Genomic DNA, 19,663 nt, shown 5'->3' with positions numbered 1-19,663 from the left:
ATGGTCTCAAACTCCTGGGCTCAAGCAATCCTCCTGCTTCAACCTCCCAAAGTGCTGGGATTACAGGCAAGAACCACCACACCCAGCCTACGACAATGTCCCATTTCTGAGTGTCAGCTCATCCCTTGTAAGATGGGGCTATTGATACCCACTTCACAGCCTTGTTATAGAATCAGAAAGTCAATGTGCATGAAATTAAAGCACTCAATCAAACGTGACGGTGATATTTAATTAGACGGAAACTATTCTGAGCTCATTAGCTTGGCTTCTTATTTCAGGCCCATTCTACGAATATTTAGAGCCTGTTTTGTTCAAGGTCATACAGGACCAAAAAGAGGCATCTTTGGTGTTCTAAAGAGGAGACCTGTCATCTTCAGTTGGCTGAGACTCTGGAAGGCAAGATAGGCAAGGCTACACAGAACAATGAAACAAGGATCTATGGTTGATCTTCCTAAGTCACAAATCCGTTTGCAAAGTCCTGGTTTGGGGGTTGAGTTACAGGAGAAGGCCCTTTAAGAAAGTCCTAAGGAACTGCCTGCCCAGGGAATGGCAGAGGCTGAAATGAGAAGCAGGGTGAGATCGATGGCTGGATGTGCCCCCCCCCCCAGTCGCTCCATCTCTTCCACGCACAGGGACCCTCTGAGGACCCTCCCGGGTTCTCTCCCCAGCCTTAAACCTGCCACTTCCCACCGGAACTCTGTTTCTGGGTTTGCCATCACCACACAGCCGTGAGCCCCAGCAGGGCAGAGACAGCTTCTCGGCCACTCTGTTTCCCCACTCTCAAGAGCGTGCTGGCGCATAGGAGGGCTCGGGAGATGTCTGAGAGACGGGCGGGTGGGGGATGCATGATGAGCCTTGCACGTTTGGGCTCCGTGGGACCACTGTCTTCTCCCACGAGTGTCCCCGTCTGCCACCCGTGCGTCATGGCCTCTCCTGCCGCCCGTCACTCCTGTCGTGGGTGTTGTTTATTTGCCCCCGTTCAAATCAGAAAAATTGCGAGCTGTGTCGCTTAAGCCTCACAGCAGGGAAGTAGTCAGGTATTGTTGTCCCTAGATGAGGAAGCTGAGACTTACAAAATATCTGTTAATTACATAACGATGTGTGGCCTATGGTTGTCTGAGGTGAGAGCCCTTTCTGCTCTGTGTCAGTATCAGATGATCGGGCGCTTACTTGTCTGCCTGTGTCTTCTGCTAAACTCCAAGCACCTAGTGTGGGGTGGTGCCTAATTTCCCCACACACCCTCAGGGCCAAGCACAATGGCGCACATCTGCTTAACAAATGTTTGCTGAGGCCCTGTGTGGTGGCTCACTCCTGTCATCCCAGCACTTTGAGAGGCAGAGGTGGGAGGACTGCCTGAGCCCAGGAGTTCCACACCAGCCTGGGCAACGTGATGAGACCTCATCTCTACAATAAATCAAAAAATTAGCCAGGCATGGTGGCCCACGCCTGTAATCCCAGCTGCTTGGAAGGCCAAGGTGGAAGGACCACCTGAGCCCAGAGGGTTGAGGAGGTGGTGGTCATGAGCATACCATTGCACTCCAGCCTGGGTGACAGAGTGAGACTCCAGCTCAAAATAAAAAAAAAAAAAGAAAGAAAGCTGCTTAATAAATGAATGGATGAATAGAGTATAAAAGTTGTGTGTACTAAAGTGTTGCAGAGAGCTACTACCACAAAATCAGCCTCCGTCTACCTCTCAGTGGGTACCTCTGTGTTCTCTTCCCGGGAAACCAGGCCACCACCTGCATGCAGCCAAATGGGGCCTGACTGATCACCCTCCCCTCATCCTTGCCAGGATGCCAGGAAGCCTTCCCGGAGGTCCACTAAAAGGAGAAAGCGGACCATCGCAGATGAGTCTGCTGAAAACGTCATTGACTGGTGGTCCAAGTATTATGCGTCCCTGAAGAAAGCACAGAAGGTGGGGTGTCTTGTGGCGGTGGCAGCGAGGGCCTCGGCAGAAAGACACATCATCTCCTCCCACCCCAAATCCGCATAACCCCCTCTAAATTTCACTATGCAGAGGCCCTACTTGGGGGTGGTTCTGTTCACCACAGAAGGGCAAAAAGCCTGGGAGAACCAGTATCTCGAATTATGAAATGCCCTTCAGGTTGTAGCTGGTGCTGGGACCCAGGCTGATGAGCTGTGTTGCCAGTGCCGCACAAATCTCCAGCCCAACATAGCTGCTGGAGGGGCCTCCCCCAGTCAGACTCGGGGGGCCCAACAAGGAGATGTGGGTCTCTGGACATGTGGTGTCTGATGATGAGGCTCCAGGTGCCCGTGGAGTTACCCGGGTCTCCAGTGGGATTCCGAGTTTGCGTGGGAAGTTGTCAAAGTCAAGGCAGGGGTCTTGGCCCCAACAAAGCGTTGCCAGAGCATGGGCAGGGCCTTGTGCACACGTGTAAGACAAGGGCGAGGTACACGGAGGGAGAACCCACAGAGGGGGTTGTGGAAAATCAACCCAAGCTCGATGACTGCGTTGGTTAGATTCCGCACCCCCAAGTACAGAAGGAAGGAGCAAGCGGTCAGACGAGATCTTCATATTCAACGGACTAGAAACCCTTCTGGCTCCTTAGTCTGGAAAGACCATGTCTTCCCCTAGGACTGTTTCACAAGTATGGGTGTACAGTAAACACCCAAAGCAAGTGTCAGTCCCTGCCTCCAGCCTCCTTTTCCTTCAATGAACACCACCCCTCCCCTTTCTCAGTTGACCTCCCCAATTCCTGGTACCACCCCGAGGACCCATCATGCCAGCAGGCAGAACTCGTAGTGCAGACGGGGGTGTGCCTGGGAGGTGGAAAAAGAGTGGGTGAGGGTTTGCTCTCCATGGCTGAGAAGGGACCGCACCCAGGGGCAAGGCTGTTTGTGGCTTGGTGGCACTTCTCTTGGATGTGTGGCCTCCTTTCTCTAGAGCCGGGCATTCCACAGCGCCCAGTCCCTGGGTCTTTGCACTGAGGTTTCATTTGGGGGACGGCTTGGGGACTGTTTGGACACTCTTTTAAAATGGTGTGTCTGAGGATGGAGAGGGCTGGGATCATTGAATCAGAATGGTTAACAGTCAGGATGAGTAAACCAGGCACGGCGGTGTCAACCATCTTGTCTCTCTCGCTTTCAAAGGCAAAGGAGAAAACCCTCAAGGAGAAAAAAGGCGGAGCAGGTAAGTGGGGCTCTGGGGACATGTGGACATAGAATAGGGCCATGGCAGTGAGAAAATTACAAGCTGGAAGCCGGCGGGTGGGGGAGGAAAGTGTCCTGGAGTCCAACCCCCTCCTGTCCCACGTGAAGAAGACATCTCTGCAGACGACAGCCCTTTGCAAAGATCGTGTGGCTGCGTGACCTGGACTGTAGCCAGATCCCGGTTCCCCCACTCCAGTTCCATGCTGGAATCGACATCCTGGTTCGAGTCCCTCTGTCGATTTTACTGTAGAAACAGTGGGGGGAATAAAATAGAAGCAAGCCAGCACGGGCTGGCCAAAACCGACCGGTAGGCTTGACTCGAGGTGAGTGTGAGTAAGACCTGGATTGAGGTTCCAGAGCTTGGTCTGCAAGGATTGGGTAGATCTGGCTTGGCAGCAGCTCAAGGAAAGAAGCCTGGGGTTTGAAATAGCCGCACACTCGATTCAAGCTTACGGTGGGTCTCGGCTTCAGTACGACCATAGCACCACGCAGCCAATGGTGTTTCCTTTGACCCTGACAGAAGTAGGAACACCAGCCAAAGCTCCATTCCGCAGACCACTCCGAATTAGCCCATTTAATTCTAAGATCACCCCACGTCATAGGCAGCAGTATTTTCACCTTGCAGATGATGGAGCATGTAACTTGTCCAAATTCACACAGCTAGAAAATGGCAGTTTATCTCTGGCAGTTCCCCCTACCCCAGGGCCTGCTGCTGAAGCATTGCTAGGTCATCACACAGCTTGACTTGTGTGAGACCCTTGGCACGCTTGGGCTTCATGTTCATCTGCATGAATCTCAGGTCCCTAAACAGGTTTGAGAGGGCATGAAACGCAAAGCCTTGGAGTCCGTCCAGACCTGGGCCTGTTCTTTGCTGGTTGGGTGAATGGGTGAATCACTCACTCTCTCCATGCCTCGATTAATTTGTTCTGACATAAACTGGGACAGGCCCACACACTGCTCAGCCCTGGGAGATCCTCCAAATGGTGCCCTCACACACGCATGCGGTGTACAGGCCACACATAGCAGTCCCGCCCAAAAAGTTGCTATCTCTTTTTAAAAAGAAGGGTCATGGCTTATGACACATGCCATGGCAAAGGGAAGGAAGGCGCTTGGCTTTGTTCCTTCTTATCTCAACTGTCTTGAGAAATCTAATTTCTACTGACTCTCCACAGAGGCAACACCAGGTGAGGTCGTGGTAGACATGGAAGATGGCCCAAAGAAGAAGAAAGACAAAATGCTCAAGAAGAAAATCAGAGATGATGGAATCCCCAACCTGGCCATCTTGCAGGTGTGTGACCACCGGCGTCTCTGCCGAGGATGGGGTGGGCAGCTCAGCAGCGGGCTCTGTTAGTGCTTGGTCAACCCAAGCGATGCCTTTGTCTGATTGACTTCGCTTTGTCTTCATGATAATCATTGATGCGGAGAAGAAAAATTTGATACTTACGTAAACAAGGCAAGGGCGCTTGTTCATTTTCTGTTTCCTGTATCCTCATATTGAGACGGGACACAGCTTGCACTGTTTAGATTGGACCCAACAAAGTTATTTGCAGTATTTGAGGTCCCCTGGCTCGCCCCTAGGAGCTGACATCCTCACGCTGCTGTGTTCACACTCAGAATAGCAGGAGCCTTAACTACAACTAGAGGCATCTCCATCAGACCACTCTTAACATTAGTAGAGGGCATTAGCTAGGGACAGATTGACGGATGTGAAAATTTGGAGTGTGAAAATTACATGCGGAGATAACCAATTTGGGCAAGTAATTTTAATAGGAAAGTTGAATAAGCAATTTAATTATATTACCAGGCCTAAAATTCAACTCGACTTTGCATTTCTAAAGTGTATGTATAATTTCCCAATTGGAAAATTCCTGTCTTTCTGCGTTCCAATCAAGATAAATATTCCATCACTTTATATGTGTTAAGAATTAGATGTTTGGCTGGACTTGTTGGCTCAGTCTGTCATCCCAGCACTTTGGGAGGCCAAGGCAAGTGGATTGCCCGAGTCTGAGGGTTCGAGACCAGCCTGGACAACTTGGCAAGACTTCATCTTTACAAAAAAAAAAATTAGCCAGGTGTGGTAGTGCACACCTGTAGTTCCGGCTACTTGGAAGGCTGAGGCGGAAGGATCGCCAGAGCCCACCAGGTTGATGCTGGGGTGGCCGTAAGTGTGATACTGCACTCTAGCCTGGGTAACGGAGTGAGACTCCAATTCAAAAAAAAAAAAAATTAGATGTTTAATGAACATTGTGGAATTGAATCTCCTCAAAATGTTACAGTCTATATCCAACAACCAATGACATCAATTAGTTATAAAAAGTTAGTTGTATTTATAACTGTATATTTAATTTTGTTTGGTTTAGCTATACTTTTTGGAATTTAAAAGTTTATGAAAATGTGTCATAAAATTCAGAGTAGCAGTCATTTCCATGAATGCCGAGCCAGCCCCTATTTCTTATTTTGCTGAAGATTAATTATCAGTGGTCTCTTGGGTCTTTCCAAGGGGCATATATCAAGGCTGGTTTTGGAGAATCTTGGCATTTCTCAGCCATGGGCTTCCTTTCTCTCAGCACAATCTTCTCCCTTTTCCCAAAGATATATGACGGCGAGCTCGAGAGCGAATTCAACAATTTTGAAGACTGGGTGAAGACCTTTGAGCTCTTCAGAGGCAAATCTACAGAAGACGACCATGGTCTTGATGGAGACCGAGTCGTGGGAAAATTTAAGGCAGGTTCCATTGTTAGCATCTTTTTCTGGCTCTTCCTGTCCGTAAACATCAGACACGACTCATTTCTGTTCACGGAATTGTGGTGTGGGATGCGTGTGAAGAAAACCCTTAGTCTTTTCTCAAGACCCTCTCTGCAACCCAACAAAACCTAGCCCCAGGCTTCTCAGATATTATTGAGTTATGACCAACACATTGGCGCTGAGTCTGGTGGGATGTTATATTTATACCTATAATATTTAACTTTACTTTGCTGTCTCCGCCCCGACACACCATACATGTGTTGCATGCAAGCCCACCATAGGACACTTAAGTCAATCAGATGGCACAAGGTCTTCCACTGATGGAACTGCCATGTCAGTGTCACAAAGCAGGAGCCAGTCTTTACCGTAAACCTACTGCACACCGTTCCTTGTATGCAGCAAGGAGTGTGGAATCAACATGGGCCCTGCAGTTTGCTGACCTGGATTGAAATCCTGGCTGTCGTACTCACAAGCTATATGACCTGACACAGTGCACTTCTCCTCCCTGAGCCACAGTTGTCGTGCCTGGAAATAGGGATCCTACAATCAGGTTGGGTGAGATCACAGGGAAGTACTTCCACGGCCCCTGCTTGGAAGACGCCCTCGGTGTCCCCTCACGGGGTGTCCTGTGAGGCGGGTGTCCATGTGCAACACGATGACCAATGTGCCAGGAGGATCTTGGAGACAAGCAGACACATGCGTCGCCCGAGGACAGCCCGCTGGCAAGGGTAGTGCCCCCAGGTCCTGCTGAGTCTCAGGTGGTGCTGGTGTGCCCAGCGCTGCGCTCTCTGTGGCTGTGGGGGAACGTGCCACCGTCTTACTTTGTGGTTCCAGGGCTCCTTCTGCATTTACAAAAGCCTCGAGGACTCTGGCTCCGAGGACAGCGGGCAGCTGAGGATCCAGCAGGGGATTCCACCCAACCACCCTGTCAACGTCCTGATCAGGGTGTATGTCGTGGCGGTGAGTCAAGGTTGCTCCGAGGGGCTGTGTTGGTCTGCTCGTTCTGCCATCACAGAACAGAGCAGCCTGGGGGCTTGATCAACAGTTGTGTGTTTCCCACAGTTCTGAACACTAGACATCTACAGCCAAGGTGCCATCAGGGCTGGTTTCTGGTGAGGCCTCTCTTGCTGGCTGGTGGACAGCCGCCTTCCTGCTGTGGCCTCGTGTGTCCTTTCCTCCGTGCACACAGAGGGGGGAGGGAGCCCTGGTGTCTCCTGCTCTTCTTGTAAGGACACTGGCCCTGTCAGATCAGGGTCCAATCTCTACGACTTCATTAGCCTTAGTTACCTCCTTAAAGGCGTATCTCCAAATACACTCACCTTAGGAGTCAAGGGCTCAACATGGGAATTTGAGGGGAACACAGTTCAAGTTGGGTTGGTAACATGGACGTTTCCTGGCTTTTCTGGGCAAATAGGACCACTCTGTATCATTTCATCTGGCAGGAACGGGAACCACTTAGGATGAAAGCAGGAAACTTGCAGGCAAGACAGGGAAGAACCAGCGTGGAACAGGGCAGCGTTCCTGTAAATTCTCCCCCGTGGCTGTGCCTCAGCTGTACAGCCAGTCGCAAGTTCATTTTGGATGTATTTCCAAGAAAGACGTCATCTCCTCTGGGCTTCCCCTTTCTGATAATGAGGGAACAAGACTTTAATTAGGAAACTTTTTGGCCTGAGTGCCGGGAAGCTCAGGGCCAAATTTAATGCCCAACCAAAGCAACTGTGTGAACCCCAAGGGCTCAGAGAGTTGTTTTTACCTCCTGACCTTGGACGTGATTTGTGTAGTTGCAACCACTGGTAAAACTCCTGCCTTACATCAGCTCTCTGCTTCCATTGCCTGCATCCTTTTGAGGAAGCCTAAATGAAGCACTAGATTCAAACCACTTGTTCTTTAGCGCTAAGGAAGGTCAACGTGTTCTCCCGTCATGGGGTTCTCAGGTTCCCGCCATCGGTCCTCGTCTTGTCATCCCCACAGCCACCATGTGCCAGGGATGCTGTGACAGAATCACAGTCTCTGCCCTCAAGGAAGTCAGTCTAGGTGGAAAGACGTGTCTGTAAGAGTCGCTGACAGTGCCGGGTGGTCTCTACTGGTAAACGCCCATCCTAGGATGGCTTAAACTCTCTGACAAACACCCGTCACAAGATGGTTTAGACTCACTGGTAAACACCCACTGCAGAGTGGTTCAGACTCACTGACACACAGCCACCGCAAGATGGTTAGACTCACTGACAGAAACCTATCACAGGACGGTTTAATTTTACGTTTTCAACATTTTTTTGGAGGTCACTGTTGTCTCGGGAGGTTGCGATATGCCTTCCTCAGGACACGGGCCACGTGTTCACATGAGCTTGAGAAATGGTACCTGGCCCCTTCTCTAGCCCCTGAGTTTCACAAATCTCATCAGCTCGTCCACAGCTCTGAGAATTTCGGAAGCAAAAAAGCTGTTTAAGCTGTATCTTTAATGGCAATTACTAAACCTTCATCACACCTTATTTTCCCCTACGGAAAACCCTACAGAGCTAATAATGTTCTGTGGGGCCCAGTCTGGGGAACGCAAAAATAGAGAGTGTGAGTAATGAAGGAGAGGGAGCATTTCTGGGGACCAGAGATTGGAGGAGGGTTCGTTCCCAACGCGTGCATTCCTTCGGCCAGTCTACTGCACACCTTGGGTGTGTCCTGTACCCCGTAGACCAAGGTCAGAGATACAGATCAGGTTTCTTTTCAGGAGGCAACAAGGAGGAGGGAAGGCTTGGGCTGGAACTTGAGAGCCGGGGAACTTGAACAAAGAGTCAGAGGGTAGCAACCCTGAGTTGCAGGAAGTAGGACGCATTCACTGCAGTGACAGTCGATGCTTTTCATCGACATTTCTAGCAGTGCGACTCTGTGTGGTTTGCTCTCTTGCACTCATTTTTTATTAATTAACTAAAAATAAATTAATTGTAAAACATTTCATTAAAAAAACTAAAACATAGAAAAATCCTAAAAACTTGCATAAAGAAAGAAATCAAATTTCCCCATCTCTGTTTTGATTTTTTTTTTTGGCTTTACTTAAGATATGTTGGACCTTTTCCCAGATCAGTATACATAGGCCCTCTCCATTCTTTGTAGTGACTGCATAGCATTTTTCTTGAGTGAATGTAATATTCGTGCACTCATTCATTCATTCAATGAATATGAAGAAGACCCTGTTCTATATCCTGGAGGTAAAGTCATGAACAAGACTGCACCCTTCTCTCGTGGAGATGACATGCTGGTTGGGAGTGGGGTGGGGCTTGGGAAGATACAAAAATAAACAAAGGAACAGATGAAACACACAGGATCAGTGTCAGGGATGACTGCGATACAGGGAACCAAAGTTGGGTGGAGACGGGGAGGGGTTACTCTGGATTGTGTTTCTTCCCGAGTCATGGATAAAATAGGCCTTTACACTTTGGGGCCATTAGCTCTCCAGTGAACATCGTTGAACACGCAGCGTCTTGGGCTTATGCGGATCTGTCTGCAGGACACAGTTGTTAAGATGCAGTTGTTTTTCACACAGCCTCATCGCTGCAGGGTTTCTCCATCTTTTTGACATCACTCCTCTCTGTCCCCTCCCTTGGCCTCTCCTTAGAAAGTACTTGCTGTTGGTAGTCTGTGGCCCAGCTTGTCTGGAATCAAACTTCACTCTAGACAGATCATCATTCGACTGGCCCGTTGGATGCAGGACTGACAGGGCCATGAATTCAGAGAACGTTAGTTCTGGAGGACCCTCCAGGCCCACCCACGGTTTTCTAGATAGACCTCAGGGAGAAGAGGTTACTTGTCCAAGATCTCACACTGCATAGAAATCCAGTCATGCGTCCCTCAACCACGTGTAGACGACTTTATCGCCGTGCAGACACTGTGGCATGCACGTACACACACCTGGACCACACAGCCTCCTGCCCACCTGGGCTGTGGTGCAACCAGCTGTTCCTGGCTCCAGGCCTGCACAGAGCGCCTGAGGACTGCAGGCGGCTATAACTCCCTGCGAAGTGTTTGTGTGTCTACACACAGACCAGGAACAGTACAAATATGGAAGAAAAGGTGAAAAATGGCTCACCCATCTAGGACACTTACCACGAACGGGGCTTGCAGGACGGAAGTTGCCCTGGGTGGGCGATGGCTGGTGGAGAGTGAGTATGAAGGCCTCGGACACGATGTGCAGCCCTGTAGACTTCAGAAACCGTGGACGCTTAGGCTACACCACGTTCATAAAATATATTTGTCTTTTTCATCAAAAGTTAACCTTAGCTTACAGTAACTTTTTTATTTTATAAATTTACTTTTTTAACTTTTGACTTGTAATAACAGTTTAAAACACAAACACTCCTGAATTGTAACCCACATCTATAAAATAAAATAAAACATAAACACATTATGTAGTCATACAAAAATATTTTCTTTCTTCATATCCTTATTCTCTACATTTTTTTTCTGTTTTTAAAACTTTTTCTTTTTTTACCTTTTACACTTTTTTTTAAAAATGAAGACACAAACCCACACATGAGCCTTGACCTACACGGGGCCAGGACCGTCAACATCACCGTCGACCCCTCTTGTCCCACTGCAAGGTCTTCAGGGCAGTGACATGCGTGGAGCCGTCATCTCCCGTGACAACGACACCTTCTTTTGGAATTCCTCCTGAAAGACTTGCCTGAGGCTGCTCTGCAATTAACTTGATTTTAATTATTAGTAGAAGGAGTACATTCTAAAATAATGATGAAAGGGATGGTATTCTAAACACATAAACCAGCAGCACAGTCACTTCTTGTCATGACCAAGTGCTCTCTGCTGTACAGAGTTGTCTGTGCCAGAGTTTTGCACACCCGGCAGGGCAGTGGGCTTGTTTACACCAGCATCACCACAAACACCCAACAAAGCGTTGCCCTGCAGTGTTGCAATGGCTACGTCACTCGATGATAGAAAGTTTTCAACTCTACTATGATCTCATGGGACCACTCTCACGTATGCAGCCCATGGACTGAAACGTCATAAAGAGATACACAGCTGGAGGCAGAGTTCAACTCATGCCTCCTGCCTTCTGGTCCCGCACGTTTCTCCTTACTCTGTGTCGAGAGCTGCTTCCCTCTGGAGATGACGCCAGAGAAGGCTGAACTTAGACAAGGCCAATACTTTTTTCTTTTAACAAAAAAGTGGAGATGCTAACACCGTGGTTCTTGACCTTGGCTGTGCACCAGAATCGTTCAGGGAACTTTTCAAAGTCCTGAAATCAGCACTTCTGGGGCTAGAACTCGGGCATTGGGTGACTCCTGTGTGGAGTCAGTGTTGAGGACCACTGAACCCAAGGACTTTTCTCTTTTCTCCCTAGGCATTTAATCTCAGCCCAGCTGATCCCGATGGCAAGTCAGACCCTTACATTGTGGTCAAGCTTGGAAAAACAGAAATCAAAGACCGGGACAAATACATCCCCAAACAGCTGAACCCGGTATTCGGAAGGTCAGCGGCCAGCAGGGCTGTGTCGTGCTGTCCTGCTGTGTTACTGTGGAGGCTGGTGTGTGTGTGTGTGTGTGTGTGTGTGTGTGTGTGTGTGTGTGTGTGTGTGTCCGCGTGCATGCACCTGGGTGACATGGTGGCAGGAGGTGAAATGCTGACCTCTGTTCTGGTCAGCAGCCCACTGAGCATAAGTGCATGGATCAGGGTCAGTTTCCTCCCGCGATGCCCCCGGGCATTTGGTCTGAGATCCAAGAGACACCTTGAAGGGGCAATGGACTCAGCCTCCTGCTTTTGGATACTGAGGCCATTTCCTTTTTACATACACAGCAGCCAAGATCCAGAGAGGTTAAGAAGCACATTCCAGCTCACGCAATTCACAATGGGAGGAGGAGGGGCTGGATGCGTGTCCTTTGCCTCCTGCTAGAAAGACTTTCCGTCATGTCATTCTGTTGCTCTTTTGAGGTGACCCCTGAGGTTAGAAAGTCGAGCTACGTCCCTCAGCTGTGTCCTGTTTTCCTGCAAAGTGTAAGAACCCATGGCTTCTGTGTGTGTGGACGCACTGGGCACTCTCCAGCTCAGGGCAACTTTGCACCCTTGCGGGCCCGGTGACAGCGTGTGTCCCACATTATGACTCCCTGCACCCTCACCATCCTATGACAGAGGTCCACCCATGGGGTTTCCACTTATGTTGGCGCCCCTGGCAGCATGGATGCTGGTATCAAGGCAGCCAGGGTTTCATTGCACCATGTACAAGCTGAGTAACCTTAGGCAGATGGCTTGACTGCTCTGATCCCATTTTCTCCACCTATAAAGCAGCAACAGTGATACTTGACTCTCAGGTTCCTTTAGGGGATTAAACGTGCAAGGCACCTGGTACGTCCTCTACTCCAGCACCCCGCAGACTCAAAGTGCATCCGCTCCCTTGCCTCTTCCCTGGCCATCATCTCAGTAGTGGGTGCATCTGAAGTGTGTTGAATTTCTTTTTTTCTTGAGTAGCTCAGGGCGTGAGATGAAGCTTCCATCAGCCCCGCTTGAATTCAGGTACACGCCTGTGATGCTTCGAGCTCTCTGACACTGGATCAGCATGAGCTTCTTAACATTTGCAGCTCCTGAGAAAATGAGGCATCAGTGCTCTTGCCTGTCCAGATTAAAGAGGAAGATTAAAGCGACCATGCCAGGGAAGTGTGCCCGTGCTGCCCTGGTCCAGGGTGACCTGCATCACCCCTGCCGTGGTGTGACCACCACTGCCTTTGATGGCTGCCAAGGAAACATGATGTAGTATGTACTTTCTGCAGACCAAGTGTAGGCCCCAGCCATGCAGAGATTCAAAAAAGAAAAACTCTGTTCTCAAGGGCTCAAGCCTTGCAGAGTCCATGTGTTTATGATTTCCCATCCTCAACAGGGTTTTATTTAAAATAAATCTAGTTAGTATCTGCTGATAAAGCAGCAATGGAAGGGCGGGGCAATGGCAACGTATGGGGCACCAGTTGAATGCCTGGAAGGAAAACGTGTGTTTCATAAAAACAATGTTGCACACAGCCCCATGCTAAACTATAAAGGAGACATATTTATCCGCACACACATAAGGAGGCTGAAAGGGATGAAATAACTCTCCCAGAGTTTTACAACCAGGAAGTGGCAGATCCAAAGCCAGGACTGGAAACCACAACTTGAGGTTTTTCCTCTCTGTCGAGCCGCCCTCCGCGTTGAGGACTGCAAGGCATGGCCATGAAAGGGGAGACGATTGCCTATTGGAAACTGACAAAGGAGTTGGAAATTGATTGTCCCTCAGTGAGAAATTAAACCAAACAAATATCCACCAAGCATTAACTGAGTTGCTGAGCGTTTAGTGAGTTAGTATAAACAGTGGGCTAGTAAAGCTGAGAGAAGTTCCCTGTGACCCTGAATGGTGACTTCTGAAGCCTCCGCTTGGACCACAGGTTATTCGAGATCCAAGCCACATTCCCAAAGGAGTCCCTGCTCTCCGTCCTGATCTATGACCATGACATGATCGGGACAGACGACCTCATTGGTGAGACCAAGATCGACCTGGAGAACCGCTTCTATAGCAAACACCGCGCCATCTGCGGCTTGCAGAGCCAGTATGAAATGTGAGTCCTTCCTCCCTTGGGGCCCCTTGGTGTTCTGAGGCAGTATCCTCCTGGGCTTTAGGGCCCTTTGGTGATCTGCAGCAGTGGTCTCCTGGGCTCTGGAGACCCTTGGTGTTCTGAGGCAGTGGCCCTCTGGGCTCTGGGGACCCTGTGTTCCAAGGCGGTAGCCTCCCAGACTCTAAGTCCCCTTGGTGTTCTGAGGCAGTGGCCTCCCGGGCTCTAGGGACCCTTGGTGATCTGAGGCAATGGCCTCCTGGGCTCTGGGGACCCTGTGTTCTGAGGCAGTGTCCTCCCGGGCTCTGGGGCCTTGGTGATCTGCAGCAGTAGTCTTCTGGGTTCTGAGGACAAATAGTGCTCAGAGGCAGTGTACTCTTGGGCTCTGGCGACCCTTGGTGTTCTCAGGTAGTGGCCCTCCGGGCTCTGGGGACCTGTGTTCCAAGGCAGTGGCCTCTCAGGCTCTAGGTCCCCTTGGTGTTCTGAGGCAGTGGCCTTCCAGGCTCTATGGACACCTGGTGTTCTGAGGCAGTGGCCTCCCAGGCTCTGGGGATGCTTGGTGATCCAAGGCAGTGGTGTCCCAGGCTCTGGAAACCCTGTGTAGTGAGGCAGTGGCCTCCTGGGCTCTGGAGCCCCTTGGTGATCTGCGGCAGTGGTGTCCTGGGCTCTGGGGACAACTGGTGTTCTGAGGCAGTGGCCCTTCGGGCTCTGGGGACCCTGTGTTCCGAGGCAGTGGCCTCCCAGGCTCTAGGTCCCCTTGGTGTTCTGAGACAGTGGCCTCCTGGGCTCTGAGGACGCTTGGTGATCCAAGGCAGTGGTCTCCCGGGCTCTGGAAACCCTGTGTACTGAAGCAGTGGCCTCCTGGGCTCTGGAGACACTTGGTGTTCTGAGGCTCTGGACTCTGCATCCCAACTGTCTGTCTCTAGAAAGGCCGGTCTGGCCTCAGCATTAATATCTCAAGAGGGCTCTCATCTGGAGGGCTGATTTGGGGAAACTTTGTGCACTTGAAGGCTGCTGGGGCTGGGGTGCACCTCTAGTTTCAAACCAAGGGCAGGCTCTTCAGGAGTCAAGAGCGGAACTGCATGTGCTCCTTCAATCGGCTGTGGCTGGGAGACAGGGCTTCCTGGAGGGCAGCAGTGCTGAAAGAAGAATGGTCGGTGCGATACAAATGCCAGTGTCCCAGCCAGTCGTGGCTGCCCTCACGTGTGCCTTTGCTAACAAAGCCATTTGCGTGAAATGTAAAATATCTCATTCCCTCAAGGTGTTCTCTCCTTTTATAAACGAAGGCAGAATGGACCTAACTCTCACTCTTTGGAAATATTTTGAATTCTGCTTAATTTGAAAATACAGACTACCAACTTTATTTCTTAAAAAAGTATGGTGTAGCTGATATCTTAAGAAAGAAAAAAAACTCTTACAAATTTCAGCCAGTAAAAAATATAAAACTAGAAACCTAGACTCAAATTATTCCACCCGGATATAACACATGTAAAAATTCTTGCGGGATTCCTTTCAGCACCTTTTCACCCCCTTTTCCTCAAAGCTGGACTTGTGTTCTCCACACAGTTGTGTAGCCAGCTCATTGCCACAGCCCTGTATCCCAAGAATTTTACATCATTAAATATGTTTATAATCATTATTTTAATATCTCGGTAGTGTTTAATTAATTTATCCCAATGACTTTATTTTATTATAAAATGATGCAATCAATATGCCTTCCTGAATGTTAGGACATTTATATTTTCCTTCTTTATTCTGTTATAAATACTGCTGCTACTCACGTTCCCATGCAAATGCCGCTGCACAATTCTTGATAGCTCACTCAGTGTTCATCCATCGATGTGATTCCTTCATTAAAAGGAATGTCCATTTTAAGGATGTTGAATACATCCAAATAGCCCTTCAGAGGGTTGTCCCAATCTACACTCCCATTCATAAAGTCCCAGAGCCCATCTTCTCCATGCCATGAATTTCAGTCTCTCTCTCTCTCTCTCTCTCTCTCTCTCTCTCTCTCTCTAGCCTCTTCCCTGACCCTAGAAAACTAGTTGAGTTTTGGATCTCTGGTGAATCCAGAAGCCTCTTGGGGTGTTTCCATGGCTCTCCAAGTACCTGAGAGGCTCTATTCAAAGGCCGATCAGCTCATCGGAGAAATGCAAGTCAACACTCCCATGCAGTACCGTTTCAACCTGTCAGTATGACTATTATTAGAAAGTCAAAAAACATAACATCAATAAGGGTACCCGATCTCAAACCAGGCAAAGGAGGAACCAAAGGGAGGCTTAAACTTTACCTGTTTGATGACCACTGATGTACCTAACCCTAAATTGTACCCCACACCTTTAAAAGAAAAATAAAATAAATTTAAAAAGTCAAAAAACATCAGATGTTGGTGTAGAGAAAAGAGAACGCTCAGATACTGTTGGTGTGAATGCAGTCTAGTTCAATCCCTATGGAAAGCAGTTTAGAGATTTCTCAAAGAACTAAGCGTAGATTTACCATCCACCCAGCAATCCCACTTCTAGGTATGTGCCCAGAGGAGCATAAATCACTCTACCAAAAAGACATCTCCACGTGTATGTTTATGGCAGCACTATTCACAATACCAAAAGCCCAGAACCGCCATCAACGGTGGACTGGAGAAAGAAAGTGTAGAATATGTATACCACAGAATATACACAGCCATAAAAACGAACAGAATCACGTCCTTTGCAGCAATATGGATGTAGCTGGAGACCATCATTCCAAGCAAATTATCACAGAAGCAGAAAACTGAATACCGCATGTTCTCACTTATAAACACTGAATACACACAGGCGTACAGAAGGGAATGACAGACGCTGGGGACTCCTAAAGCGGGCAGAGAGGGAGAAGGGTCAGGGTTGAAAATCCACCTGCTGGGGGCCACGCCCACCTGAGTGATGGACTCAATAGAAGCCCAAACGTCACCATCATGCCATATACCCATGTCACAAACCTGCACATGCACCCCTTGAATCCAAAAGAGAGAGTGGTTAGCTGTCCTCGCCCTGAAATGGAGGAAGAAAGTCACAGGCAAACATGGAACAGCCTTTGTTCAGGAGAACTTTCTGGCGGGGGACCTGCCACAGCTCAGGGTAATTTAGTCAGGGGAGTTGTGACCTTTCTTCGCTGAAAAGTTTTTAAAACATGACAAGCATACCTGCTGCTGGGAGGGTAGGGATGGCGTGCAGGGAGGGGTTAGCTCCGGGGCTGGCTTGGACCACCTTCCCAGAATCCTCACGTCTCTGCCACAATGTAGGAAAACTAGGCTTATAGCTGTGGTTTATAAGCCATGTTTTGATTTCTTTAAAAAATGAAACAAGGGAAATTCGATGAGTTCGGTGTTCCAGTGAACAAAGACACCAAGCTTATCCTGGTCGTGGCTCTGCGGAAACACTTCATTGCAAGTTAATAATTTTTAACCAGAAAGCTAGTTTTTAAGGGAAAGGGGGTTGGGGAGATTTAGAAACTCACCACCAGGACAATCGCTGATGAGAGAAACAACACATCGAGAATCCTTGTCTGTGTCGAGAGTCTATACAGGATTTTCGGTAGGGGAAGGGAAGGGAGAAAGAAGCAGAGATTGAAAGGATGAGCTGGGCTTCTCTCCTGGAATAAGCTGCTCTTCTAGGGACAGAACAAAAACTAAACAAAAATGAGCTGCAAGAAAGTGCACAAGGGCAGAAAACAGACTGGCGATTGCCAAGGCTCTGGGGAGTAGAAGGGGGCAGCTGCTTTCTGGTGACAGGGTTTTCTTTTGGGGTGATGAAAACTTTTTAGAACTAGGTAGAGGTGGTGGTTACACATCATTGTGAATGTACCAAATGCCACCGAATTGGTCGACAACTTCATAATGGTTATTTTGTTATGCAGATCTCACTTCAAGTGTTTTGTTTTTTTAAGGAAGATATATTATTTATTTATGTCTATTTATTTATTATTTTTGAGTTGGAGTCTCACTCTGTCGCCCAGGCTGGAGAGCAGTGGCCCGCTCACAGCCACCGCAGTCTCGACCTGCTGGGCTCAGGGGCTTCATTCTTCCAAGTAGCTGGAACTACAGGTGTATGCCACCAAGCCTGGCTAATTGCTTGATTTACTGTAGAGATGAGGTCTCACCAAGTTGCCCAGGCTCGTCTCGAACTCTTGGGCTCAGGCAATCTTCTCGCCTCTGCCTCCCAAAGTGCCGAGATGACAGGCAAGAGCCACCATACCCGGCTAGATATATTATTTAAAAAGAAAAAACAAAAGCCTAGCTGCAGAGGGCTTTTCTGTCAAGCTGCTCAAGTCTTGTCTTTCGCACAAACCGTGTTTGCAGAGGACTTAAAAGAGAGAGAAGGACGAGGAAAGAGAAAACAAAACAAAGACAGGAGCCCCAAGTACATAAAGTAGCAAGTTCAGTCTGGCTGGAGCCGTGCTGGTCACTCTTGGTGGTTCTTTTAACAAGGACCTCAAGTGTGTCCCCCAGGGAGAAGACAGGCTCACCCCATGTGTCCTCCGTCCACTTTTCAGAGAAGGTTACAATGCCTGGAGAGACACATCCAAGCCCACGGAAATCCTCGCCAAGCTCTGCAAAGACAACAAACTGAACGGGCCCTACTTCCGCCCTGGGAAAATACAGATAGGAAACCAGGTCTTTTCTGGAAAAACCGCCTTCACTGAAGAGGACACTGGTAACTTCCTGCAACTCATCCAGCTGGCTTGCACTTCTTTTGAAACTCCTGATTCTGGCGGCAAAAGCAATGCACACTCCCTGATCCTGTCTCATTCCCTCTCTCCAGACGTTCCATCTCCTTCCCATCCCTCCACGCCGACTGCACCTCTTTCCAGCTTCTCCGTTTCCTTTTTCTCTTCCCCTGTCTTTTCTCCTGCTTCCTGGTATATTGAAGTAAGCCTTTAAGGCATGGGTTTAAAATGCATCTGGCAGCCATCACAAGTCCCTGTCTGTCTCTTTCTTTTCACAGAGGAGATAGTGGAGTCCTATGAACACTTGGCCCTCAGGGTCTTACGTTCCTGGGAGGACATCCCGGAAGTCGGGTGTCGGCTGGTTCCCGAGCACATAGAAACTCGGCCACTGTACCACAAGGACAAGCCGGGCATGGAGCAGGTAGCGGGCAAGACAGCCTGGCCCCAGCGGGGGCTCGTCACAGGGAATGTGGCTTTGACCTGCAAGTGCATCTCATGGGCCTTCGTTCATTTTGACCTTTGTCCCCCAGGGACATTTGTCAATGTCTGGAAACGTGTTGGCTTGTCACAAGGGGGTGGGGGTCCTGCTGGCATCTGGTAGGCAGAGGCCAAGGATGCCACCAATTAAACATCCCACAATACACAGGACGGCTTGTCCCCAACCAAGAATCGCCCAGTCTAAGATGTCACTAATGCCAGGTTTGAGGAACGCTTGCCTGGAGTCAGGGTTGGATTTGGTCCTTTTTGTCTTTATCTTAACACCCGAGAAACTTCAAAACCCGTGTGATACGCTTGAGACCTCGTCCGAAATCGATCTGTAGCTGCACAATGTGGCAGTCCCCCACACCTACACACAGCTGTCCCGAAGGAGCAATAGGCAGTGGCTTGCCTTGAGGAACTGGCAGGAAGCAGTTGTGTGGCACAGAAAGCCAGAGAGCGGGCTAGGACAAGCTCGTTCAGAGCCGATCCTGGCCCTTCATGCAGGCTGTTGACGCAGTTAGGGCCCCAACTTGCGCAGTTAGGATGACCACAGACCTGTCTGTCCAAACTAGAGGCATCTCGAGGGTGAGCAAGGGCGCTTTTAATAATTGAACTGAAGCTGGACTAGATTCCACACAGTGGAATATTATGCATCCATAAAGAAGGAAAAACATATGGACTTGGTAGCAACTTGGATGGGCTTAGAGTCGCTCAACCTCAGTGATCTATCACAGAAACAAAGGACAGAGTACCCTATATTTTCACTCATAAGCGGACCTTGAACATTATCATAATACTGTAAGAAAGGGATTGGCAGTAGTAGGAAACTGTCGGCGGGGAGTGGGATTGGCAGTTGAGGGAAACTGCCAGGGGAGGGAGGGGCACACCTCATCAACAAGGGTACCTGCATAATCAGCATGTGTATACCTAACCCTGAATTGTACCCCACATCTTTATAATAAAAAGAATTTTTTAAAAATTTTTTTAAT

The 19,663-nt window shown here is 49.1% G+C and overlaps 1 protein-coding gene across 1 annotated transcript in view; it reads left to right on the top strand.

Annotated features, from left to right (window-relative positions):
- FER1L6 (fer-1 like family member 6) overlaps positions 1-19,663 on the top strand; it is a 119,964-nt gene that overhangs the window by 79,462 nt on the left and 20,839 nt on the right. The window contains exons 26-34 of the mRNA XM_021719494.1: positions 1,793-1,915; positions 3,112-3,151; positions 4,344-4,459; positions 5,764-5,895; positions 6,751-6,876; positions 11,264-11,391; positions 13,329-13,499; positions 18,021-18,181; positions 18,473-18,615. Coding sequence (XP_021575169.1) covers positions 1,793-1,915; positions 3,112-3,151; positions 4,344-4,459; positions 5,764-5,895; positions 6,751-6,876; positions 11,264-11,391; positions 13,329-13,499; positions 18,021-18,181; positions 18,473-18,615 — 1,140 coding nt within the window. The remainder of the gene's footprint in view (positions 1-1,792; positions 1,916-3,111; positions 3,152-4,343; positions 4,460-5,763; positions 5,896-6,750; positions 6,877-11,263; positions 11,392-13,328; positions 13,500-18,020; positions 18,182-18,472; positions 18,616-19,663) is intronic.

This window comes from Carlito syrichta, unplaced genomic scaffold (assembly GCF_000164805.1).
Source record: "Carlito syrichta isolate Samal-C Ts95f unplaced genomic scaffold, Tarsius_syrichta-2.0.1 Scaffold314769, whole genome shotgun sequence".
NCBI classification, from domain to species: Eukaryota; Metazoa; Chordata; class Mammalia; order Primates; family Tarsiidae; genus Carlito; species Carlito syrichta.
The sequence above is the reverse complement of the archived record's forward strand: the minus strand, read 5'-3'. Positions and strand labels throughout refer to the sequence as shown.